Below are 27,122 nucleotides of genomic sequence, written 5' to 3'. Positions count from 1 at the left end.
AGAGAAAGAGAGCTCTCAGTGCAGACAATGCGTATCAGAGATTTTATGCATCAGAGCGGTAGGTTTGTTGTAGAACTTAGAAAAAATAAAAATTCAAAACACATCAGATAGAAATTCAACAGTAACTTTGCAGGTACACATGTTTGTTTAGAATTACTACCAGGAGTATTGTATGTACAGCACTTAACCTGTACTGTTAGCGGTGTACTGTAATTCGGCTTCGAGTAATTATTCGGCCAAATTTCGGCTGAAATTAGCTATTTGGCATTCGGCCGAATAATTAATTAATTATTACTCGAAGCCGAATAGGTTCCCCTTTGCAGACCCCTGCCGTACACCAACAAAACCGATCCCTTGCATTCAAAACGAGAGACGGCATTCGTCTTATGCACATCGAATCTTTGCTGCTCTTAGGACCGGCAGTGATTTCCAACGGCTAATTGGCCGCCTATAATGGTCAGACCAGTGTCCAGCAGGGCGATCTCGTCCTTTGCTTTAGCGCTGGTCGATGAGAGCAGGGAGCAACTCTTGGTACATCAAGGTCAGCGCCAAACAGTCGTGCGCATCAGAAAAACACCTGAAAAAAAATCTCTGTAAAGTACAGAGTGTGAGGAGCTCTGTGGGAGTTATTTCAACAATGGAATGCGTCGCTGGATGCTTCCCTGTTTGGAAGCACTGCTTTGCGAGGAAAAGGCTTCCTATGGCGCTGATGAGGAGTGGGGTTAGGGGAGGTGTACCAGCGAGTAGGTAGGAAAGTTAAAGGGGGGCCTTCGGGGCCCGTCACATATTGAAATCCTTTCCCAAACTGCATGACAATGTGTGCGTGCTGGGGCTCTGCTGCTCCGCATAACTCAACTTCCTGGGGTGTAACGGCATGGAGAGCTGTAAACAAAGGCGAATTAAGGTCAACGACCTGAGGGTCAGTGGCAGCAGTTAACCTATTCAGAGTAATTTATCTTACAGTCTGTGTGCTGGGGTTGGTTTGCATATCCTGTTGGAATTTTCTTCTAAGAGTGTGTCTGCAGATGAAATCTTTCCATGCCAGCAATTATCAAATCCATGTGTTTCCTTTGCGCATTTCGCGGGAATAGTTAAATTATGTCAGATATGCAATAAACAGATTAAAAAAATAAACATTTGTATGCTGGTCATTTTGAAAAGACAGCAATGTCATTGGCACCATTATTCTGAAGGTAAAACAAATGTTACTCAGTTTAAAACATTAATGTATTTGAGCGTTTTATGGCCTAGTCATATGTCACCAGAGCGAATGGGCACTGAAATTCTACAGTGCCCTTTTACATGTTAATGCAGAGGGTAGTTAATTAGGATGCACACATCTGAAGGTCCTCTGCCCATATACAAACTGCAAATCCCTGAACCTTCTTTTGCCCTTTCATATGAAAATCCACCTCATTTCTTTTTTTTCTATTTTTTTTCATACAAGTCCTTCATCTCCCTGCCACATATCATAACTTCAACATTCGCACATATTTTTTGGGAAACAAGTCTTTCCAAATAACTGAAATGTGTCAAAGATAGATTGTGAGCTTGATTATTTCTCGTAATATTTAGCAAACTGTCATAACACATCACGATCTAATAAGATTGGTTGTTTAGCGAACTGTAAATATGTAACACTCATATTGTTCAAAGGCACGAGAGGAAATAGTCTTGCAGATTTATTTCAGGATGAGTGGCCTTAGTATTTAAATTTAATGGTATTTGAGTACCAAGGAATGCTTTGCAGTGATTGGAAAGGTAGGGAGGACAGGAGACAGCTAATTCTCACAGCAGTCCTTAAGTGTGTGGTTTCAAACATGAAGAGTCAACTGTTTGTAACACTGAAGCTTCACGAGAATAGTCTTAATAGCATGCATAAAGAAGGTAGATGCTCACACACAAGTAAGTTTGCCCTTCCCCCACAGTCTCTGAAGTTAGTGCCTCTCCCAACATTTGAAGGGTTTGTTCCCATCTAACCGATGGGGGCAAATCTGTTTTTTTATTTATTTTTATCTTTTACCAAGCTTTTAATAAACTTAGTGAGATCTATATGCCCATTTAATAAACATGAATACTCATGCAATAGAATGTCTCCTGATTTTATTTAAAGAAATGTTTATTATGTTCTAAAACATATATATATATATATATTTTTTTTTTTTAAACTATTCGGCTCACTATTCGGTTCCGACCGAATAGCTGGACCAACTATTCGGTATTCGGCCGAATAGTAATTTCACTATTCGGTACATCCCTAGTTAGCACTTTACTGAGTTTGGGCAGGGGGTGGGCTTGGGGTAGCTTGCGATCATCAGATAAGTGCACCCTGTACCACAACTCAAACCTTTTCGGCAAGGGGAGTAGCATAGACAGCCTCAAAGGTGCCGATATATGTAGGCTCACTCCACCGGCAGACTCAATTCTTTACAAACACACGGTCGCCAGTGAAAAGTTGGAGAGGCAGTGGCATGGTGAAGAATCATATGCAGCACTTGTCATCACTTCAGTCGTTGGCAGCGCAAGCTGTTGAGAGATAAATGTTATGGCTTTCATTAGGGCACACAAGTAGCTATGAAATTCGTCCCCTAAAATAGATGGAGCCCGGTGAGCATCAGATGCTCTCCCGATTCGACATAGGGGCGCGTGCATGCACTGGCTTGTTACCACCTTGTGGGGCGATAAGTGATGTTCCTAACAGGGCTGCGTGCACATGCTAAAAAGAGCAAGGGCTAAGCAGTGCATCCAATTATTCTTTAATGCAGTGCAAAGATTGGACAATTTACTCTTCAGAAGACCATTTATCCTCTCCACACCACTGTTGGCACGAGGGTGGTAAATTGTACACATCCGATGCTTGATGCCCAATAATGCTGTGATCTCTTTGAACGGCTCATTGAAAAAGTGTGTGCCATTGTCAGACCTTAATACATTGCACACGCCCCACCGAGGGAAAACCTCTCTGACCAAGAGCTTGGTCGCACCTTTTGCATTAGGGTGTGCACAAGGACCAACCTCCACCCACCGTGAAAAAGGACACTACCACCATCAGCTAACAAGACTCATTACACCTTTCACCCATATCCGCGTAGTCGATATGCAACTCGTGGAATGGCCCAGTAGGGCAGGGCAGTGTACCTCTAATTGTCCACAGGGTGACACAAGTGCTATAAGTCTGGTAAGTATTATGGTTGGTAACCATGTTAGTTATTGCTTCCTGCAGATTGAGGACAAACCAGTCCTCCTGAATATCTGCAGCGATATGCTGTTTTGATATGTGGGATGGATGATGCAGCTGGTCAATTGCGACCAGCAGCAGCTCGTGTGGCATTACTGCCTTGCCCAATGTTTCTTGTTGCCACAATAAATTGTAAGGGACTGCTTGCATCTCCTTTTCAACCACAAAACTTCCTGTGTGGCCCGTCCCTACAACTCAATTAGTTGTGGAATCAGTAAGGAATTGTAAGATTCTGGCAGCTGTTCTCTGCTCAGCACTACCACTGGGTACTCAGAAACATTTGTCACCCGTAGATATGCTGCTTGCTTGGCTGCTGAGTCTGCTGCAGCATTACTGAGTGAAACCTAGTCTGTATTTTCATTTCCTCTGGCTGGACTCTCTTGGCCCTCTTCCTGCTCCCACCTGCAAGGCTAAAAACCTCAGGGTCATCTTCGACTCCACACTCTCCTTCTCGCCTCACATTTCTGATGTCTCTAAGAAGTCACACTACCAGCTGCACCTCCTCAGGAGGTATTCTTCCTTTCCTCTCCTTCCCCCAGAAGCTCACTGTGTCCAGAGCTCTGGTTCTCTCTAGGCTGGACTATTGCAACAGACTCTTTCTAAATCTGCCTGCTTCTACTCTACGCCCTCTGCAACTCATCCAGAACAGGACTGCGAGACGTGTCCTTGGCCTCAAGCCCAGGGATCGTATCTCTCCAGGACTGAAATCTCTGAAATGGCTCCCAGTGGCTATTCGGAGTAAGTTCAAAACCCTCTGCATCATCCACAAGGCCTTCTAGGGCCTCAATACCTTCAACTCTCTCTTCCTAAATATCTTCCCTCTCAAGCTCTTCGCTCTTCTGCCTCCAACTCCCTCAGGGTCAGTCGCTTTTCCAAGCAACGAGTTGGTGGTAGATCTCCCTCTTCGGCTGGGGCCTCCCTCTGGAACAGCCTCCCTGCCTCCCTGAAACTTGAGGAGAACCATCTTCGGTTCCGGAAGCACCTGAAAACCTTCCTCTTTGTTTCTGCTTTCTCTCCCCCCTCTCCCCTGCTGAAGTCCTGTCTGACACAGACTGCACTGGTTACCTAGCCACCCATCTTATCTCAGGCCCAATCCTGCCATTGGCACCCCTGCACCACCTCCCTGGCTGCCCCTGACCCTGGGGACTGTTTTCTGTATCCCTATAGTCCTCCACCAGCACTTATGCCTGCACTCCCCTGCACTTGCCACCAGCTGGCCGTTCTTTTATTTATCCTGTTATTTATTATCCCATGTACTGCACTTCCCCCTCCCCCTCGAGCTTTCCTTTTCCCCCCCTTCCCTTGCACTTGCACGATCTGAATGACACCTGGCCTAGTAATATCATTGTCTGTCTTCCCTTTGTTCCCTCCCCCTTGCCTCGTTGCGCCTTGAAACACTTGTGTATAGGCACGTTATAAATGACATATATCATCATATCATATTGTTGTTATGGGCAGTCATTACCCCACTGCTGTCAAGGGAGTTTGCAACAGTGCATCAATTAGCTTATCTACAAGCGCTGCATGTTGTACCGGGGACCCGTCATCCTTCCTAAATCCCCTCCTCTTCCAACATGCCAGTCCTGCATGCACTGTGGTGGTGACGTAGGCAGAGTCAGAATAGATGGTGACGGAGCACCATTGAGATGCCAGAAGCACCTCAATGAGCGCTATGAGTTCTGCTGCTTGGGCCAAATAGTACATGGCTAACCACTTTTGCACCAATACCTCATAGACCCCGTCCACTAGGCAGACCACTGCCGCCCTATTATGCCTCAACCCTGGGGCCATGGTCGATAGTTGCTGACCTGTCAATGAAAATACCCCCCCTCCCTCTGAGTGGGGTGTCCCTTGCCTTTGGGATGTCATCCTCCTCCCCCTCAAAGGTTACACAGTCATGCGTCGTCCTCGGTGCACTGTCCTGTCAAAAAGGTGGTATGATTTACAGTTTTGCACCTCACTGTGTGAATGTTGGGGGTGGATAGGATGATCTCCTACGCGAATGCCTGCTGTGTAGTCAATGTTGATTTGGAACGTTCCTAGATGGACGACCACTGCGTGATCCACGTACAGTGTTACAGAGCACCCCATAGCAATTGTGGAGCTTTTCTCAATTGCACATGCAGCTGCAGCAGGCGCTTGTTCACATGGAAACTGGCCCTGCATCACAGAATCTAGCAGTCAGCTGTAGTAGGGCAATGGCTTGTGGCCCATCGAGCTCTTTTGTGTTAGTACTGCGGTCATCATTAGGCCATTTGAATGGGAAAATAGATAAAACTCCTGTGTGTAATCAGGGGTAGCCAGCACTGGGGCAGTGGAGATCATTTATTTATAAAGTTAGTGAGCATGTTCTCCATCCATGCAATCTTACTGTCATTTATTTTGCCTCTTTAAGGCCCTGTAACAGGGGCCTAGTGTGCACTGCATAGTCTAGAATCCATGCCCTACAATAATTACACAACCCTAGAAATGTTCGCAACTCTTTCACAGTTTTGGGCTGAGGAGTGCTGTGCACTGAACCAGCACAATCAGGTATAATGTTCTTCCTGTGAACAACTGGCCTAAATAGAGCACTTCTGGGAGGCAATATTGCAGCGTTGTCTTATCTACCTTGTACCCCTTGTATGCCAGCAGCTGCAGGAGGGTGATGGAATCCTTCCGGCAGTACTGTTCACTGTCGCTACACATGAACAAATCATCAACATATTGAGTGATGGAACTGGGCCTTTGGATATTCCCAAGTCAGCATGTAGAATCGTGTTGAAGATGCTGGGGGACTCACAGTACCCCTTAGGAAATCTTCTGTGCTCGTAATGCTTTTCCCCATGAGTAAACATACTGAGGTACTGCGAATCAGGGTGCAGGGGTATGGAGACAAAGGTGTTTTTAAGGTCTACCACACGAAATGGGTCGCCTCTTTAGGGATGCTACACAATATTGTTGCAGGGTTTGGAACTATGGGAACTTCTGCCTGCACAATGTCATTTAGAAGGCAAAGGTCCTGTGTCATCTACCAACTCCTCCTTTTTGCCTTTTTAATCGGATAGATAGCTGTGTTGAATGGGGAGGTAGATGGCACTATTACTCCTTCATTCAGAAATGCCACAATGGTGTCCTGTAGGCCCTCTTCTGCCTCTTTGGACAATGGGTCTGTTTCGCTCGGGGTAACACTGCACCTTGTTCGAGTATTATTCGGACCGGTGAAACCCCTGCAAGAGCCCTACATCATGAGCATTAGTTATCCATAATCTCTCTGGGACCTGCTCCAAGTGACTGTCGGTGAAGGGGGCGGGGTGACAATGGCCGTTACGGAACACTGCATATTTCAATATTGCACCATAATGTCACAAGGGATATAAATTTCTAACAATCTCCCCATCATCAACCCGATCTTCAAACAATTCTGCATCTGTCACTGTTGGATCAATGAACAATACAGTATGCCACTCAATATAGGGCAAGTATGACCACATATCACCCCTGGGCCCCATCCCACCGAACCCCCTTCTGCCCCCTCAGAACACTACTCTTCCTCGCTGCTGACCTCCTTCTTGCCATTCAGGATACTGATGTTGAGGTCTGCCGCCCCACTGTCCCTGTCCTCCACCTGGCCAAAAGGTCCCTATCCTCACATATGTGCACACTGCAGCTTGCTCCGCTGAGTTGGTCTCTGTACTTGTTGCTACTGCCCCTTCAAGTGCTATTTTAGCATATTTTTCTGCACTAGTTTCGCTTCCTCTGCCCACAGTCTGAGTCCTTTCCATCTCTCATTCTTTAATCCTTTTACAATGTAGAATGGTGGTCTGAATTTCACCCCACCCCCACTATCTTGACTTAGCTAGTCCCATTTTAATAACAAAATAGAAATGAGGAACTGTTCGGTCCCACTGGTCACCTGTTTCTGCTCTCCACATCTCCCGAACCTTTAAAATGTACTGCCCGGCGTCCCCCATAGTATACTGCATAATGGACTGCAAGTCTGGTGTGTCTGGGTATGCCCGGCACAGTGCGTCCCACACCTGCCCTCTGATATTGTTGAAAGTGGCCCCATCGTGTGCATCATCATCTAACTTAACCTTTGCATATCCGGCCTTAACCCACATGTCACCCGCCCGATCTGCCACAATTGGGACACGCAAACTTTTCATGTCTCCCATCGCCAAGAGAATTCCTGATGTATACTTTTCAAACGCATATATCCACTTCCCGGCCCCAGCAGTAAAGGGCGGGAGCGTTTTGATCAGGTTGTTCTTCCATTTGAGCCCATGGCCCAGAAAGCACCGATCATGGGCCCCTTGTGCAATGAAGGCAGTTATGGGCCTATGCCACGCCTTCTGTCCATCACTTCCTTTTTTCCTTGCCACTGCTACCTGCCCATATCTGCTCCTCAATCGCGGTCACCACAAGCTCTCTACTTTGGGTGATATCTCCGGCGCTTCCTGGGCATCCCCCTCATCTTCAAATGCATCCACAGTATCCCATTCTTCCTCTCACAGCTCTCTGTTCGCATTCGTGTCTGGTCTCATTGTCCCATGAACTACGCTTTCCGCTCCGTGGCGGTCACCCTTCCCTCTCTCAACATGGACATGTTTTATTGCGGTGCTATCCAGTCTGAACAAAATATCTCTCCACCATTCCAGACCACACCCCTGGTTACTCTCCCCTCCCTTCACTGCCCTCAGATGGGCCAACTCTGCTTGTGTTGCCTCTAAGGCCTCCTCTAACTCCTTCTGTGATTTACTCTCCCATGGTGGAATGATATTCGGTGTTGGTCAATATGAGGGCGGGACGGTGGCAGCCAGCGGCACATATGTTGGGTTAGTGTATCCTGTAGCTGGACGGGCGATGAGTGGATAAAGCCCTCTCTCGGCGCCTGCTGCGGCGATTACTAAGGTGCTATTGAGTTATATATATTCAAGGTGGTACTATCTCCGTGCTGGGGCATACACACAATAGTATCCTCGACATCCTTTATCATTTTCCACAAGTCTAAAATCTCTTATCGTTTCTGCAGTTGATTACCTTTATATTTAGCAGTTAGGAACGTGTTCATATGTTCTAATATCGCTCTGTTATTAGCCCTGCTCTGACCAAGGGCGGGGCATCGCCCGTTGTGTCTCTATCACCCACCGGTTGTGGTACTTCTCAGTTTTGTATTTGTATAAGGGCAATGCACTGTGCATATACTCCAGTGGAGTCATTACCCCCATATTGACAATGGCATGTTAAAAAAACCTTCTAGTTACACATCAGACAGTGTTATTACAAACGTCACTACCAGTCCTCTGCTTCCCCCCTCCCAGTCACCATCTGTCCACGTCTCTTCCCTTTGCGCACCCTCACGTCCTTCAAACACACCACACCACACTCACACTTCCACAGGCCCTCCCTCTGCCTCCACTGAATTCACAATACTAATTCAAGACACTAAAACAAACTAAAACAATAAGCTAAAACAACAACCACTACTCTGCCTTCTTCCCTCACCCAGAATATATTGGGCACCGGAATCCGGGTTCTCCAATTATACACAGCTCTTACTTTTTGTAACTCGTTATCACAATAAAAAATATCGCCATCATTTACTCTTACTCAGAAAGGATCCCACACTTGGTTTTCCTCCTTGTTATCTCCTTAATGATAAGAATTACAATTATTTAAAAACTTGCCACATGGCCTTACACACTCTGCTGTAACGCTCACCTGGTATCCACGGGGACGTCACTCAGCCTGTTCTGACCTCTTACAACCTCAAACCCTTCCCTGGAGGCTATTCGACTGGACACTGGGCCTTGTTTTCTTGGATAGTGTGCTCTCCGTCCTGCTTTCAGCACAGGGGCGCGTTGATTGATGCAGGCTTGTTGCTGCCTAGTTACTTCACTGGCAAGAGTCCGACAGGTAAGTATAATGAGTCTTTTGAACAGTTCTCCAACTTTGTTCCTTTCCTTCCTTAGATGATGGCCGGCGTCCGGGGATGGCGGCGTGCTGCTGAGATGAGTAGCGCTGAAGGTGAGTGAGAGCGCGATGCGCCCCTTTCGTATTAGTATTGAACTGAGTTCTATTCCTGTGTCTTTTAGGTGCCGCTATGTTTTCAGCTTGAATGCCGGTTATGAAGAACAAATGCGGTGAGTAAGCGCGGTATGCGGCGCCTCTAGATGTTTCCACGCTAACCTGGAGTGTCTTTTCCCTCTTGCAGATGGATGAGAGTTCCCCCAGAGTGGCTGGGATTCAGGTAAGCGTTTGAAGCTCGTACAGTATTTAAAAATAAGCGAAGATTTGCAGAATGCTTACTAATGCCTTTTTTCTGTTCCTTTCCCTTTTCCTTAGGAAGCGGCGTGCCGGGATGGGAATGACACCGCCGAAGATGCCCGCAGAACAGAAGGAGCGATGAATGATGGGCAGAAGCGCCGCAAGGTAAGGCTGTTCCTAACGGTGTTCTTGTTCTTGCAGGAGCTGAGCGCAGAAGAAAGATGCAGGCCTACTGGAGACCGATCCGAACACAGCGAGTGTCATGCTGCAGGTGCAGAAAACACAAAGCATGTTTCTCAGCCTGGCCTGGGTGTGGCTTAAATAGTCTCTGGGTATCCCAGGTGTCTCTGGGCTGAACCACACCCAAACGACTAGACTGAACATGCAGTTCTGGGAACCGAAATATGTGGGGGCATCCATCTTGTCCCCATCAATGCACTACAGGTCCAATCCCTTGGAGGGATGGAGAGGCCCTGGAGGGCCATGTAGGTGATCGTGGCCTGGCTCCAGCCTGACATCTTGGAGGGCTGGGGACATGAGGGGCAGGAATCATGACAGCACTCCACCCCCTCCTCCCCTCCCCCCAAGGCCCCTCTCAAGGTGGCTCTTCTGTCTTGTCCTGGTTTGGTTGGATGGTTTTGATGAAATCGTCTAAGCAAGCGAGGTGCATGGATGTACTCACAAGGCTCCCATGTCCTGTCTTGTGGACCATACCCCTTCCAGTCTACTAAGTAGTGTAATTTGGATCTGGCGTACTTTGAATCTAGGATGTCCTTGACTTCGAATTCTGGCTCCCCGGCAACTACTACTGGCTGCGGTGGCATTGCTACCCGGGTCCCAGGTTGAACAGGTTTAAGGAGAGACACGTGGAACATAGGCTGAATCTGCATGTTTGACGGCAAAGCTAGTCTGACCGCCACAAGATTTATCACGGAGGTGACGGTGAATGGACCCAGATATATTGGACGGAAAGTTCGGGTTCCTTTAATGGACACATGTTTAGACGCCAGCCAGACTTTGTCTCCCACTTGGTAGTTGGGGGCCTTTGCTCGGTGTTGATCAGCAAACTTCTTTTCGCGATTCTTAGCTTGAAGTAGGTGTTCAGTAAAGGTCTGAGAAATGGTCGTGTGCAAGGTTTTGACTGCTGGCATTTCCAGGGTTGTAGGAACGTCCAACTCAGAAGTACGTGGGTGCCTGCCATACATAGTACAAAAGGGTGTCTGCCCAGTGCTGGTGTGTAGGGAATTATTATAAGCATATTCAGCTATCCATAATAGGTCGAACCAGCTTCCTTCAGCTTGGTGTAACATGCAACGCAGATACTGCTCGAGCGTCTGATTTGTCCTCTCAGTTTGACCATCCGTTTGGGGATGGTGACTGGTGGATAGCCGGATGTCGATCTGGGCCATAAAGCAGCATTTTCTCCAGAAGTTAGATACGAATTGAGTACCTCGGTCTGAGACCAAAACTGAAGGAAACCCATGGAGCCGTATGATGCCTTCAAGAAATACCTTTGCCAGAGTGGAAGCATTTGGGAGCCCCTTAAGATGAATGAAATGTGCCATTTTTGAAAATAGGTTCAAGACCACAAGAATAGTGTTAAACCCTTGACTGGGTGGGAAGTCAGTAATAAAATCGAGGTACAACGTGTGCCAGGGTGCTGGTGGGATTTCCAATGGTTGTTATAGGCCAGCCGGTTTCTGCTTGGATGACTTGTTTTGAGCACACACTCCACAAGATAGGATGAATTGGATAATGTCTTTATGCCACGTGGGCCACCAATAATTTCGTTTTACCTTGGCTAGGGTTTTAGCGATTCCGGGGTGGCCTTCGATCAAGGAATCATGATAACCGGACATGACTTGTTCTCGTAGTTCTTGGTATGGTAAGAATAAACGATTCCTGAAGTAGGGCAACTGATCATTTATCATGTAAAGTTCTCCTTGTGCACTCCACGCTTGTAATTGCTCCGGACTCATCAGGTTTTGGATTGCTTCATGTAATTCTTTCTGAGTTATGGTTGCTGTGATTCCTAGGAGCTTGTCACTCGGGATGATTGCTATTGGGTCAGGGGTCTGATATCCTTGTTCTTCCACCCCCATACGGGAAAGGGCATCGGCCTTCCCGTTTTTCACCCCTGGTCGAAATGTAATCACGTAGTCATATTCAGCAAAAAAAAGAGCCCAACGTAGTTGTCGTGAGGATTGGGCCTTTGCCGTTTTTAGGTACTGGAGGTTCGGGTGGTTAGTTATTACGATGATTGTGTGTCTGGCGCCCAAGAGGTAGTGCCGCCATGCCTTAAAGGCTGACTTAATGGCCAGGAGTTCTTTGTCTGTGATAGCATAATTGAGTTCAGGGGGTGTGCATTTACGTGACCAGTAGGCAACAGGGTGTAACTGGCCCGTTTCGGGGTCCTTTTGTGAGAGGACGGCTCCCATAGCCATGTTTGAGGACGTTCGTTTCCACCAGGTATGGGAGATCAGGGCGAGGGTGGCATAAGATTGGGGCAGATGTGAATCTTGCTTTGAGTTCCTGGAGAGCCTCCTCGGCTTCTGTTGTCCACTGGAACATTTTGTTGCTTTTCCTTAGTAATGACGTGATGGGATGCACGATTTGCGAAAATCCTGGGATGAACCGGCGGTAGAAGTTTGCAAAACCCTGCATACTTTGAACCCCCTTGAATGAATATGGGGATAGCCAGTTCAGGATAGCATCTACCTTGTGTACATCCATTCAGATTCCATTCGGGTTGAGAATAAAGCCCAGGAATTACACCTCGGAGACGTGGAATGAGCACTTTGAGCTTGGCGTAGAGCTGGTGTTGACAGAGATTCTCCAATACGGATCTGGCGAGTTTAACGTGGTCCTGCCTTGATGCAGAATATACTAGGATATCGTCGATGTACACTAGAGCACAGACATCAATCAATTCCCGTAGGACATCGTTCATGAAGTATTGAAATGCAGCAGGCGCATTGCAAAGGCCAAAGGGCATTACTTGATATTCGTACAAGCCATATTTGGTGCGAAAAGTGGTTTTCCATGTGTCCCCCTGTTTTATGCGAACAAGGTGATATGCCCCCCTCTGGTCTAGTTTTGTGTAGATTTGGGCATCTTTGACTTGATCAAGCAATTCAGGGATCAGTGGCAGGAGGTAGCGTTTTTTTATGGTAATCTGGTTCAGTGCACAATAGTCGATGCACGTTCATAAGTCCCGCTCCTTTTTCGGTACGAAGAATAGAGGACTGGCTGCTGGAGACTTCGAGGGACGGATGAACCCGTTGGCCAGATATTGGTCAAGATAGGCCTTCAGGTGCTGGTTTTCTGGTTCCGTGAGCGCGTAAATTCGCCCACAAGGGATTTGTGCGCCGGGTATCAGGTCGATTTGGCAATCATATGATCTATGCGGTGGCAGGGTATTAGCCTGTTCTTTCTGAAAGACATCTTGAAAGTCCTGGTATTAACTTGGTAAGGTGCCGATTGCTACAGTCGCAAGCGTGGAGGTTCTGGTGTCTATTGGTTGTTTCTCTTGGCGATAGCATGTGTGGGCGCAAGTCTCGGGAAAGGCCAATTGTTTTGCTCGCCAATCGATTAGAGGATTGTGAGCTACCAACCATGGCATTCCCAAAATCAACTGGAACTGTGTTGCCTTAATGAGGTCGAAAACGATAGATTCTTGGTGTCCATCCTGGCACAGAAGGGTTAAAGCTGCAGTGCATTGGGATACTGTACCAGAAGCTTTTTCCATGCCGTCGACAGTGGTAACAGTGTCGGTGGTTGATTTAGGGCATAACGGAAGCCCCATCTTTGCCGCAAGATCCTGGTCGATGTAATTCCCAACGGCTCCACTGTCTATGTACGCTCTTGCTGCATGCATCCAAGATGGTTGTTGGTGATTGATCAAGACCACAGATAGTGCAAAATGGGAGGTCTGTAGTTCACTTTCTTCACTCGACAATTGGACCCCTACACTTGCCGGGCTGGGGAGTTTTCCAATTCCTTGATGGTATGTTCCTTGTCCGTGGCCCCTACCGTCCTCCTCGGTGGCTTCACAGGGCACTCCTTAAGGAAATGACCTGACCTTCCACAGTACAGACATAACTGCTGCTGTCTCCTTTTATCCCTTTCCGCTTTAGTCAAGGGGGATCTGACCCCCCTGATTAGCATTGGTTCTCCTGAACCTTCCGTTGTTCGGGCGGTATTGTCCTTTGAACGCACATACATAGGGTGAGGGTCCGGTCTGGTTCGATCTGCTCTTCGGTCCTGCAACCTATGATCCAGTTGAACAACAAGGTCAATGAATTCTGAGCAGTCTTTCGGGGGGTTCAATACTTGTGCAAGAACATCCTTGAGCTCCCCCCGCAATCCCCGATGAAATAACGTGGTTCTCTTCTCCACTGGCCATTCTGCTTCAACTACAAGTCTATTGAACGTGGCTATGTATGTTAATAGGTCTTGATTCCCTTGGCGTAGGAACAGAAGTTCGTTGTCTAATGCCTGCCCACGAGTACGACAAGCGAACAGCTTTTCCATCTCCTGCTGAAAGCCCCTGAAGTCATGCAGCAAAGGATCGTCTTGGGCCACAAAGGGTACAGACCAGTCCGCGGCGCTACCACTCAGGTAGGATAGTACAAAAGCGACCCGTGATTGGTCATTCGGAAAGGCCCCTGGCCTACAAAGGAAGTGCAGGCGGCACTGGTTCATGAACGTTGCAAACCTCTTGGGAACCCCACCGTAAATCATTCGGGCGGGGCCAAGGGAACTGCCCCAGGAAGGGTAATCTGAACGGGATTGGCTGATGGCGCTGGCATCGAAGGCATGCTTCCTGGCAATGGTGCATGCCCTGCTTGTGACTGGAGAAGTTGCCGGCTTAAATCATCAGTGAGTTCTTTGGCTACTATCAGCTCTCTCCTCAGGGTGTTGGTCTCCTGCCTGGCCGCATGTACTTCGGAACGTAGCTGCCCCACCATGTGGGCTAACTGGTCGGTTTCTGATGTTTCCATGACACCCAGGTGGATTTTGATGTGAGGCTTTGTGTTCTGTAAAGCTCACCTGGTATCAGCCCTCCAGATTAGGAGCGCATTGGTGCTTTTTACGCATTAAAATAATGTAAATACGCCACATTTTATTTTTATTTTCGTACCATTTACGCAGGCTGGCCACAGTAATTTGTTGAGAATTCCCCTATTCTTTCATTCCAGTAGATGGCGCTGGAACACATATTTAGCAAATGCTAGCTTCCATTTCCTCCTTCTACAGCGACCAGAGCGGCTGGAACAATGCGTTCCTCTTCACATCCTGAGGCCCTGCATTAACATCTGTAGGTAAGCCCCCTCCTGGGCTCTATGTTCCGGTGCACGATGGCGCCACAGTTGACTTTGTTACTCTGGCTAAATTGAACTCTGAGGTGTGTCATCTGCTTCATGTTATGAATGTGTACTTTTTGAGCATTTTGGTAGAGTCGTGTGTCTGCTGATGTGCTTTTTTGTGTGCTGGCCTCACTGACCCCACGAGGCATGGCCATTCCAAGATTGCAGTTTCCTTCCATCAGCGCCGGTGTGCTTTTGTTTTCAACGCTGGGTGCCTGTGATTGGGCATGGACTCTTACAACTGGACCAATGAGGAGGCCGGCAGGCTTGGCCTGCCCTCCTCACAAGGCCCACTCGGACACTCCTGGCCCTGTCTACCCCTGTCCACCAAGGTACGCCGCTGTGCCGCCCCCGTAAGTGTCTGTGTGCCCACACTGCCCCTTGAATGTGCCTGTGTGCCCCCACTGCCCCTGTAAGTGTCTGTGGGCCCCCACTGCCCCCCGTAAGTGCCTGTGTGCCCCCACTGCCCCTCAAATGTGCCTGTGTTCCCCTACTGCCCCTCAAATTGTGTCTGTGTGCCCCCACTGGCCCACAAATTGTGTCTGTGTGCCCCCTCTGCCCCACTAGTGTGCCTGTGTGCCCCCACTGCCCCTCGAATTGTGTCTGTGGGCCCCCTCTGCCCCCCTAGTGTGCCTGTGTGCCCCCACTGACCCCCCCAGAGTGTCTGTGTTCCCCCTCTGCCCCCCGAGTGTGTCTGTGTGCCCCCTCTGCCCCCCGGTGTGCCTGTCTGCCCCTACTGCCCCCCCTAGTGTGTCTGTGTGCCCCCTCTGGCCCCTATTTCCCTCAGGGCACCCTCCTCTCCACCCTTCCCTTCTTACAGTCCCTTCTTCTCCCCCTCCCCCTTTTCTCTTAAAGTCCACCTCTCACCCACCCTTGCCCTCCGTGATGTTTCCCTTTCCCCCTCACCCCCTCACCCCCTCACCCCCTTTCTGCCTTGCATTCGTTCCCCTCTCCTCTCCCCCCACTCTCGTCTCTCCTCCCCTCCCCTCCCTACACCGCCTTCCCTCCCTTCTGTAATCTCCGGCACTACCCCAATTGCCGTCAGGCATAGTAAATTGTAGTCGCCTGTCTTTTTGCATCCTCTCCCCCTCACCCCCTCCTCTGTAACATTGAAGCTGCACTGGAATAGTCTCATTACAATTAGTAATGTAGTTAGATGCCCCTACACATGTAAGTTTGCCACTTCTCCACCGTCTCTGAAGTTGGGGCCCCTCCCAACATTTGAAGGGTTAGCCCTGCCTAAATTTTAGCCTAGGTGCACCCCTGGATGTGCGCACTTGCATTTTGTTAGGCAGAGAGGCAAGGGAAGCCTTTCCCCGAAACTGGCAGTGTTAACGTTTTACTGTATTTGTTCAGAAAAATGTACTTGGAACAAACGCAGTAAAACTTTAAAGCTGGGACTTTCAAGAAAGACTTCCATCACCTCCCTGCATATTGCGCTTTAAAATATACTATTCGATAGTTTGTGTTGGATACGTTTTACTCTCTTGCAGAGGAGAAAACTAATTTTTACTCTCTTGATATTGCATTTACTTGCTAATTTGAAAAAGCATGTGTAAAATACTCTCAGCTTAAAATCTTATCTGGAGCACTGCCTGGTATCCATGGGGACGTCGCTCAGCCTGTTCGGACCTCTTAGGACCTCGAACCCTTCCCTGGAGGCTATTCTACTGGAGACTGGGCCTTGTTTTCTTGGATAGTGTGCTCTCCGTCCTGCTTTCAGCGCAGGGGCGCGTTGATTGATGCGGGCTCATTGCTGCATAGTTACTTCACTGGCAAGAGTCCGACAGGTAAGTATAATGAGTCTTTTGAACAGTTCTCTAACTTCGTTCCTTTCCTTCCTTAGATGATGGCCGGCGTGCTGCTGAGATGAGTAGCGCTGAAGGTGAGTGACAGCGCGATGCGCGATGCACCCCTTTCGTATTTGTATTGAACCGGGTTCTTTTCCTGTGTCTTTTAGGTGCTGCGACGTTTTCAGCGTGGATGCCGGTTATGAAGAACAAATGCGGTGAGTAAGCGCGGTATGCAGCGCCTTTAGATGTTTACACGCTAACCTGGAGTGTCTTTTCCCTCTTGCAAATGGATGTGAAGTTCCGGAGACAGAGTTCCCCCAGAGCGGCTGGGATTCAGGTAAGCATTTGAAGCTCATACAGTATTTAAAAATAAGCGAAGATTTGCTGAATGCTTACTAATGCCTTTTTTCTGTTCTTTTCCCTTTCCTTAGGAAGCGGCGTGCCGGGATAGGAATGACACCGACTAAGATGCCCGCAGATCAGAAGGAGCGATGAATGATGGGCAGAAGCACCGCAAGGTAAGGCTGCTCCTAACGGTGTTCTTGTTCTTGCAGGAGCTGAGCGCAGAAGAAAGATGCAGGCCTACTGGAGACCGATCCGAACACGGCGAGTGTCATGCTGCAGGTGCAGAAAACACAAAGCATGTTTCTCAGCCTGGGTGTGGCTTAAATAGTCTCTGGGTATCCCAGGTGTCTCTGGGCTGAACCACACCCAAAAGACTAGACTGCACATGCAGTTCTGGGAACCGAAATATGTGGGGGCATCCATCTTGTCCCCATCAATGTACTACAAGTCCAATCCCCAATGTTATCCTGAGTGAGTGAGTCTGGTGCCACAAGCGCCAAGTCTGACTCCAAGTGGGTCTTTGGAGGGATGGAGCGGCCCTTGAGGGCCATGTAGGTGATCGTGGCCTGGCTCCAGCCTGACATCTTGGAGGGCTGGGGACATGAGGGGCAGGAATCATGACATCTGCCTTCACACGCACACACTGTGCCTCCCCACTGACCCCTCCCCCCATAGTACTTACATCTGCGTGTTCACCCGAGCTCCTACATTATGGGGTCCCAATAACAACCTGCACTCTCCTAGCAGCCGCGCTCCACTCAAAAGAGAAGACAGGAATTCTGTGAAAATGGCTTCTGTACACCACTGCGTCTTGCGTGCTTGGGACTGGTCACTGTAGGTGGGCGCAGCCCCTCCAGAAATGTGGCCTGGAAGCCTCTGTCTTTGCAAGGGTCGCTAGGATCACATGGAGGTCACCAGAAATGTAGAGAATCCCCTCACACCAGCAAAAATGCAAGCCACTAGGGAAAAAGGGCCAGCACACCTCTTGCAATGAGAACAACATTTTATTTTCACAAAAATAGAAGTGCCCGCAAAGAACTCTGCTGTCATGGAACGTTCTTGCAAAATCAGTACAAGCAACCCTTTATGAAAGCACGCAGCGTCATCAGTGATGCAAATTACATAATGTAAAAATCCAAATGGCTGGTTTGTCGAGACCGTATACATAGACTACCAGGCCATTGGTCCTAGCCCCTTCTGTCCACCTTCTTCCACGTGGGCTCCTCCTTGCGCGTCATCAGGCATGAAGCTACAATTAATTAGTGATTATGTGAAGAAAAATAATGCAGGCTCTATCTCTGACCTGATGTGCACCTGGCACTGCAGACATGGGCTAAGAGGATACTTCGAGGTCATTGTATCTAATAGACTACAACTCGATTCCAGACATGTCGGTGCCCGTCTATAGCTCCCCACCCTCATTTTGGCTATGTTGTTTTACCCCTGCCGGCCCCTCGCAGCGCAAACCACAAGCCGTTAAGGTTAAGGCAATTGGTCCCTGCTTTCTGATCTTTCTCGACTGACTGTGGGTCCAACAATGTTATGGTCGGTGGACTGAGACTGATTGGTACCTTGGAATGCTGGGGGGGGGGGTTTGGGATGGGGGCATCTGGGGGCATCTGGGGGCTGTTACTTAGAGGTGGCACAGGGAAGGCCGGAGGCTTGTGTCCTACTTTTCACAGAGAGCTCTCAACCCCCTCGTGGCCTTGCAGGGTGCATTCCTTCTGGAATATGAATGCTAGCCACATGAGACAATGAAGGGTCTATGAATCTCTGCAGCTCTGGACTTTCTCACTGGTGCCCATGTTACAGCCTTTTCCCTATTCCCACATGCATGCACTTATTTACATGTGTGTGGCTCAGGTTGCGACTCTGGCTTAAGTGTGAAGGTAGGCCTCAATTTCGATACGGCTGCTAATATGCAAGATGGTGTCTAATGGCCAATGTATTTTTAAGGTAAAGCATACAACACCCTCTCTGCACTATAATCCCTGGCAATACCCCCCCTCGCCCCTGTAACCTCCCTGAGCCCCAACTGCATACTTCCAGGCCTCTGCCGCATCCGAAATAGATTGGGGGTTTGGGACGAATGCCCCCCCCCCCTTTCCAACAACATGCGGCAGGAACTAGTTATTGGCAAAGCTGACCACACACCACAGCAGAACCATAGCAGGTACCCTTAAAAATAGGCATTTTGTCTGTAAATCTCATTATGTTTTTGGGTAATGTCACTGTCTCAATGGGCTTTAAATTGCATCATTTGTGGCTAATTTGACACTAGTTTTTAAAAACATGTCTTGATGCTAACGGGAACGAGGACCCATATAATGAAGTATATGACCTGCGCATGCAGTCCTTAAAGGTAATCCTTTCCCCACCATTTGAAGTGTAGGTTATCTCCTGCCCCCACGCTAGAGGTCTCGGTCCAGCTGCGCCACTGGCAGCAGACATGGCAAACAACGCAGGGGTGACGTTGCTTCTCAAAAATCTCAGCTCTCCTCAAGTTTTATAGCCGATTGTTTGAACGTTGTGTACATGATACCAGAGGCGTTGCTGGGGGGGGGTGTAAGGGGGCTGTAGCCCCTGATCTTTTGGTTGCAGCCCTGGATAGAATCTCAGGAACTACAACCAAAAGGCTAGCTAGCCCCCAGTCCTGACAGTTCAGACATTAGCGTAGCCCCGGGTCTTTTCCAGACCTAGCAACACTCCTGCATGATACGCACCTTTGTGAAGCGAGGACTACAAATAGATGGATTTATCACAAAGTCTCTTCTCTGAGCATCTACGTTTTGAACTTATTCAGATGTACAGGCACTGATGGTATGGAGAAAAACAAATCGCCCTGGGATCACATGGGGGTGATGGCGTGGTGCTAGGGGTGGAGTCATGGCCGGCTGGGGGTCTGGGCTTGTAAAAACATAGGAATAAAATAACTGATGACTTGAAATGTTCAGAAATAGCATTGTAAACTAATCTGACGATACAGTGAGCAGAAATAGCATGATTCGTGCCTCATTGTGCACATACTGAATGGAAGCCTACAATGACCAGCATGCAGTTCATTTGTGAGCCTAAACAACGTCTCAGAATCTAGAAAGAAGGAACGTGCAAGAAAAAAAACAATGGCTTTAGTCATGGTGTGACACAGCACACATCTTCAGGCATTCCCACCTATTAAGACCCAACAGCTGCTGCCAGCCATTCACTACAGCCATCAAATATTTACTTTACTTGCACGTGCTCGAGTTCAAAAGCCAAAAAATGGACATGTCAGAGCAGAACTCTTTGTAGTTTAGAATGTCTCTGACCGGTTAGAGCTGCCGATAACTGCTGGTGCAGTGCGTTAAAGCAGCTCGGCATGGGCTGTTTGTTTTCCTGGATTTGGGATCCCTGGAGACTTTTTTTCTGGTTTCCGGATCCAGGAAAATCCAGCCCAATTCCATCACTGCGCAAAGGACAGTTTCAGATCTCAAGTTGTGGGCTTGGGCGCTTGCAGCATATACATTTATTTATATGTGTAAAGCGCATGTCACAGGCCCGGAGTCATGGTAGCGCTAACGAGACATACAACATGCATCCTTAACAAATGAAACGGTGCATAAAAGAAAAGAAAGAGCCCTCAGCCATACATGGCATGGGAGCAAAGCTGACGCTAAACTGGGATCCAGCCAAACAGCCTAGTTTTCAAGTCCTTCTTAAAGGCGGACAAAAGACTGCCATAGCCTCAAATCGAGAGGCAGCGCAATCCAACTCTCAGGGGTGGCATAGGCAAATAACCCCTGGCTGACCCCCACAGGTAAAGCCAAGGTGTGCTAAATAACCCTGCATTATTAGATCTTAATGTCCTTCTACCAGGCAAGGCGGTTTGATAGGTACGCTGGGCTTAGACCATATAGGCATTTCTGTGTAATACACAGCAGGCAGAATGGGACTCTACTGGCTAAAGGCAGCCAGTGTAGTGCTCTCCTAGCATCTGGGACATGTGCATTCGTCCTCAGGCCCTTGGCCGTTCTGACTGCGTTGTTCTGAATCACCTGGAGGCGCATGATTTCTCCTTTCCCTGCATCCTGCAGCAGACCGGCCCCGTAGTCCAGATTGGCAACGATAACTACCTTAACAATTATCCTGTGACAGAAAGTGTCTCAACTGAGCAAGAAGTTTGGGATAATAGGAGGACGGGACCAGATAGCTCACATGAACCTTCGAGAGGGGGGGTTATGCTACATCCCGCTATGACCACCTCTCTTTAGTCTGGGGATAGTTCCCCCAGGCGGGAGGCTGTCCCCACCATCATTACTTCTGTCTTTACCTCATTCAGCTCCAGATTATTCTCCATCATCCAGGACTGAATCAGAGAATAGACCCACAGCACAGACCAATATTGTTGAGACAGGCTGTGTGTTTTCTTTGGCACTAGCAACATGAACATGTGTTTTACAGTGGAAATGCTGGCATGTATTGTTCAGACCAGTCTCATTGTATTCTTGGAACACAAACAAATCCTAAAAACACAGAAAGACCTCATGATCCGATTTTAGCAGAACCCGCTTGAATGCAGGGCAATGCTGGCTATATTGTGGGCAATGCTGGCTATATTGTGGGCAATGCTGGCTATATTGTTATAGAGGCCTCGTGGTTTTGTTTTGGGGACAGCCAGCATCATCACGTGTTGGAAAATGACCAGTTTACTGTTGGTGACCTGGCAACATTTGGAGTGTTTATTTTTTTATTTGCATTTTTATTATGATTTGGTTTGAATATGTAAACCTTTCACATTTTATAACATACAAATATAAATCAGTCACAATCATATAAATCAGAAGAAACCATTATACAGTGCTTAAAAAGAGAATACTAACAAACTATAAGTAGATACAACCCAGTCGAGTATAAGCGCAGCAAGTACAGAAAAATGGGCATAAAAAAAATCAAGAGAACAGATAAAATAAATCACATTCACTTATTCAGTGCTGAAGTGTTTCATACGTTGCCATGGAGAATGGTGTGCAGTGGGGCATGGGCACCTTTGGGGCTCCCCTTCACCGGACCAAAGTAATTAAGGGATATAGAATATCGTGTTGCACGCCCCTAGACGCATCAACTTCTGGGGCACCAGGGATGAATATTGGTTTCTAAACCATCAATCAGCCGCCACACCTCTAGTACACCAGAAGGGATCCGAACAGATTGGAACACAAGTAAAATATAAACCTCATTGTCCACTTTTTGGTAACGTGGACAGAACGGCAGGCTTATATCTGCAAGTTTGTGGATCGTTGGTTAGTTGCAACGCAGCAAAAATACAATTATTACCCAATGATAAAAGGGACTGTCCAGTCAAGGTTGTATAAAAATATCTACTTTTTTATTATTACAACAGACAGTTCTAGCACACCACAAAATACAACCCACCCTGCAAAGAAACACACAGGACAGACAGTTTCATGAAGGAAAGGGATACACACTGGATACTGACAGGAGGGTAGTCGGTAAAACAATCAGCCTTAACTGTTCATGGTTATTTGATTTCAGCACCAAGGGAGCAAGGGGTGGTAAATGTCACTAGGGGCCTCTGGAGAAGGATCAGGGGGACAGAACCACTATGTACCTGGTGCTTGGGATGATGTTGATGCTCGACAGTATTGAGTCGGTTCCAGAACGCTTTGCAGCTCCTGTGACAGTGTTCAAGACAGCAGACAGCTGCAGGTATCAGGCGGCAGGCAGTTCGGCAAGCGAGGCTGGATGGACGGCTGCAGGCTGGCCTACACAGCGGCTCGGGGTCAAGGATCGATGTCTCTGTGCTGGTCGGCGGATCTAGAACGCATGTTCGAGGCGTCTCGGGTGGCTTTAGTGACTGCAGCGTGACAACAGTCAGTGGTGCAGCGGTCACGGTTCGAGAGCTCGACTGCCTCTAAAATGTCCTCCAATGATGGACGCTGGTTGATGCTTTTGTGGCACTCCTCCTAGCTTCTTCGCAGGGCTCGTGGCATCCTTTCAAGGTGGACGACCCAAAGCCGAGGAGAGTGTTTGTAAGCAATGGCCTTGTCCTTTGTCCAGAGACTCTCTGGCACTTCCCACCTAGGAAGCTTGCTGGCAGAACCTAGCAGGGCACACTGTTTGCTGGCTGGGTACTGGGGCTAGAGCTGTTGGAAGGGTCCTCTGAGTACTCTGTTCCCTGGGAGATGTTTAGGGGAGGGATCTTGTTTCCCTCTTGGAAATCCAGGCCTTCCTTCACTGGCGGAAGATGTAAGGCAGACTGTACCTTCAGCCAGGTTCCAAATGAGTCCTTCTTACTCCTTTTGAAGTCGTCGGATGATCTGCTCAGTGGGGGGCTCAGCCCTCTTTTAAAGCCAAATGGGCTCAGCCCTCTTTTAAAGCCAAATGGGCTGCAGTGATTGGTGCAGGCTAAGCCTACCTCAAGGAACCAATCCAGGGTCCCCACCAACAATCTTCCGTTATGCATGAGGTCAGGACCAGAGTGCTTTGCAAAAGGAAAGAGGATACAACATGTACTCCTAAGTCCCACCGCTCTTCCTGTCCGTTGTAGATCAGTGTCTCTCTGGTTAACTGAGCCCTCTGACTCTTGATCAAAGCACAGTTCTCCCTTGAAGTTTGTGACGAGAGCAGACTTCCTGCCTCCCTTAAATCACATACTTCTCCCTCTGAAAGGGAGGTCCGCTCTGCAGGGGTTGCCTAGGGTAAATAGTGGACCCAGACATGCCATTCACTGTCCTTCATAAAGAGGGGTGGGTACTAGCTTCAAGGTGACATATTGCATATCAAAGAGGTGTTTGTTTTTCTGCCCATTGTTAAGTTCTGTGACCAGGCCTATTTGCAGGCCTTCTTCTATTAGCTCTCATCAGTATGCACCACAGCTGCACAGAACTTAGACAATAGAACAGGGCGGATCCATGGAACCCTTGATATTTAAATAGGCTGGCCATTGAAGGAGGAAGATGTTGTCCTTCTCCCTTGGATGTTTTTATGCCTGTCAAATAAAAGCGACAGGGAGGACTATGCCTGTAGTGTGTGTCCCCACAGAGTACACTGGACTAGGAGTTTGTTGTGCAGCGGGCATTAGTAAATGTGTGCATATTAGCCCCACACATTTTCAGAGGTTGATCTCCCGTCATTCACTTTCCTACAAAATCATCAAAAAAAGCCCAGGTGACAGCAAACTACCCGTGCTGATGATCGAATCCCTCACAGCCTCCCTCCCCCTCGTCGCGATTACAACCCAGCTTGATATGCTGATTGCAGAGATCCAAATAAGCATAGCTACTCCCTTTCAGTCTCCTTACCCTCTTCATTATTGCTGTAATCAGAATGATAAAAAAGTAGCAATTCAAGGGCAGCATTAGCTGTCTACGACAAGGGTACTTGTGTTCTAGCATATGTACAGGAAACATTTCATCAATAGCAGCCACAGGGAAGGTGTATCGGACATAGTATACCTGCAGAAAATAGATTGTATGAAAAAGATGCACATAATCCAGAATAGACATAGGATTCAGATTAGCTGCCTCACAGAAAGCAAAAGTGGTCAAGCATGGATACAGGCGACCAATGGGAAGCAAGGAGAAAGCTACACCTGCCATAGCATAGAGAGCGGGTGACGTCTTCAGGATACCAGAAAGGTGTCTGAATCCAAACAGACTGACATTAGAAGAGGGACGTGGGTTTTCAAGTAGTGTTTCCATTAGAGAGAAAATAAACAAGTGGCTCTATTGTGCAATAGATCAATGCTCACTATTATTATATAGGAAGCAACACTGTATATAGCCAGTGAAACCATAAGCGAGTCTTTTTTAAAAGATCATATCTTGTGAACAAAATCACTCTGAAGCGCTGTCAATTTTGAAAGGTTTAGGGACCCCAATATTAATAGGTGAGGCAATAGAGATTAAATGAGATGCCCAGGATCACACATTGGTTAAAGGGTGAATTTGGGATTCACACCCTCTCTGCAATGTCTACACTTTACCACTCTCCTTTCTAGTTCTTACCCTGATCTAAAATAATTCCATTTTACAAAACAGACTTGAAAAATATGCAAATCACATGACCCAACACAAACCAAGATTTGACCAGGATCCCTGTATTGTCTGCTGAAAAAGCCACGATCCAAGCATGAATGCTTCGGTTCCACAGTCTGGAATTTGGATACATAATCAACTCTGTGGACTAACTACTTTGTCATTGGAGGTGCCTGCCTGGGTTTTAGAACATCCCGTCTGAATAAACCAATTTCTAGACCTTCACCGTACTAATGCTATGTTAGTTTCTATAGCAACCACTATCTGGTGCAGGTACATTGGTGATGATAACACCTGGTGTGCTAAAAATCAAAGTACATATGCATGCAGGCTTATCAACTTCATACATTGGAAAGGCTGAGTCTTGCTGGAATTTGGTACTGTGGTCTTGCTTATGAAAGCAAATCTCTGCAATGAGTGCTTAACACACTGAGCTATCCTCTGGACCATCACGACACTCAGAAAGGTGAGAATGCAACAGGTGCTTTTCCGCACAAACTATGTATACAACAGTGAACATAGAAAGCATTACAGCATGAAAAGAGCAGAGAAAAATGTACTTGTCAACAAAAGCAGGCAATATGTTTGGAGCCTCATCAGCACACCACGAAAAATCCTGACGTGTGATGTTTCATTTTGGTGACTAGTGGGAACAGACTTCTTTTAATTGGGTTACATTTTGAGCCCCCCCCCCCCCTCCAAGGTGGGAGCCCGGGGTAAGTGTCTCTTTTGCCCTCCCACGACGTCCCCGATTATTACCACTCGCCAGAGGTTCTCGGCGCAATGAGATGGGGGGGTGGCTGCTCTTACCTTGAAGCCGCCATCGCCCTTCTTGCAGCACAGACAGGCCAACATGAGGAAGATGAAGGTGAAGAGGCCAGAGAAGGAAACTGCCACCACCGCCAGGGAGGAGGACCAGGAGAGCTCACTCAGAGGGGCGCCATCTGCAGGGCAAACAGAGAAGAGGCATCAGAGGGAAGGAAGGGGAAGAGAGCGAGCGACAGGTCATAGGCAGACAATAGGGCGAGAAGGGAAGGGGCGAGAGCAGGAACAAGAGGGGGTGGAATTCATACAGAGGAGAGCTGAAGGAAGGAGAGAACTGATCTTGGAGAGCGCGGCGCGGGAAGGTTGTGTCTGCAGTGCCCCGGCAGAGGGATGCCACCATCTGCCGTTTTGCCCCTTTCAGAGGGAATAAACTGGGATCCAAACAAGTAACCTGTCCCGGTTTCAAATTCTACAATAAAGAAGACTTCCAAACTCCCAAGGGTCTGTAATGTCCTGTGGTTACAATTCTAAAAGAACTGCTATTTTCTCGACTCGGGCCTAAACACCGGATGATTCAAATATTTTCACAATTGACTCATCTAGAAATATGTACAAAAAAGGTCATTTAATTCAATTGTTTGGAAAATGTTACTTAAAAAAACAGCCATTTTTCTAACTGGATTTATTTGGCCTTATGTACAGGTACCTTAAGTGGAAATACACATGATATGGAGAAGAATGTTAGGACAATATCAAACTAATGACTTGTGAAATAGAAAGAGACATGTGATGGGAGCCATCAATATTTACCAAACCTTCAATTGCTCAGGTAATGTCAATCAAGTTCTATGCAGTTGTGTGGGTTGGAAATTGATCATAACGGTTTGCCTTTTTGCTGCCTTTTCTTCTTTTTTCCTGGGTAGGCCCGAGTCAATAAAATAGCAGTTATTTTCCAATTGTAACCACAGGATGTTACAAATTCTTTGGCAGATTTACAGCGATACCACTGAATGTGCATTCTACACCCTTTTCCTCCCAAATTCATGTGTTTATAATTTGTGTTATGCAATGTTAAAGGATATTTATTTTGCGCACTGTCACCACCGTAGTGGTCCCCTGGCGGATCTGAAAAAGCAAGAGTGTAGGGTAAGTTAGTAGGAGAGAGCGGGAGAAAGGAACAAGAGCTGTGATGTGCTGTTTTGCAGCGTCAGTTCGGTTTACACTGTTCGCTGAGCTTAGGAGTGTTTTCTGGTTGGTAGCCTTCACATGCTGTTGTGCCAGGCTATGTACGGTTTGTTTTGTTGTTGCGGTGAAGTGAAGTGTGTGC

General features: G+C 47.8%; 1 protein-coding gene across 4 annotated transcripts in view; it reads right to left on the bottom strand.

The window, feature by feature from the left end:
- Positions 1 to 27,122, bottom strand: part of AATK (apoptosis associated tyrosine kinase) — a 618,216-nt gene that overhangs the window by 343,722 nt on the left and 247,372 nt on the right. For all 4 annotated transcript variants that reach the window (XM_069655173.1, XM_069655172.1, XM_069655174.1 and 1 more), the window contains exon 2: positions 25,841 to 25,974. In XM_069655173.1, coding sequence (XP_069511274.1) covers positions 25,841 to 25,974 — 134 coding nt within the window. The remainder of the gene's footprint in view (positions 1 to 25,840; positions 25,975 to 27,122) is intronic.

The sequence above is a fragment of the Ambystoma mexicanum genome, chromosome 3q, assembly GCF_040938575.1.
Source record: "Ambystoma mexicanum isolate Mex_15411 chromosome 3q, UKY_AmexF1_1, whole genome shotgun sequence".
Taxonomy (NCBI): Eukaryota; Metazoa; Chordata; class Amphibia; order Caudata; family Ambystomatidae; genus Ambystoma; species Ambystoma mexicanum.
Note: the sequence above shows the minus strand (reverse complement) of the source record. Positions and strands in the feature narration are given on the sequence as shown.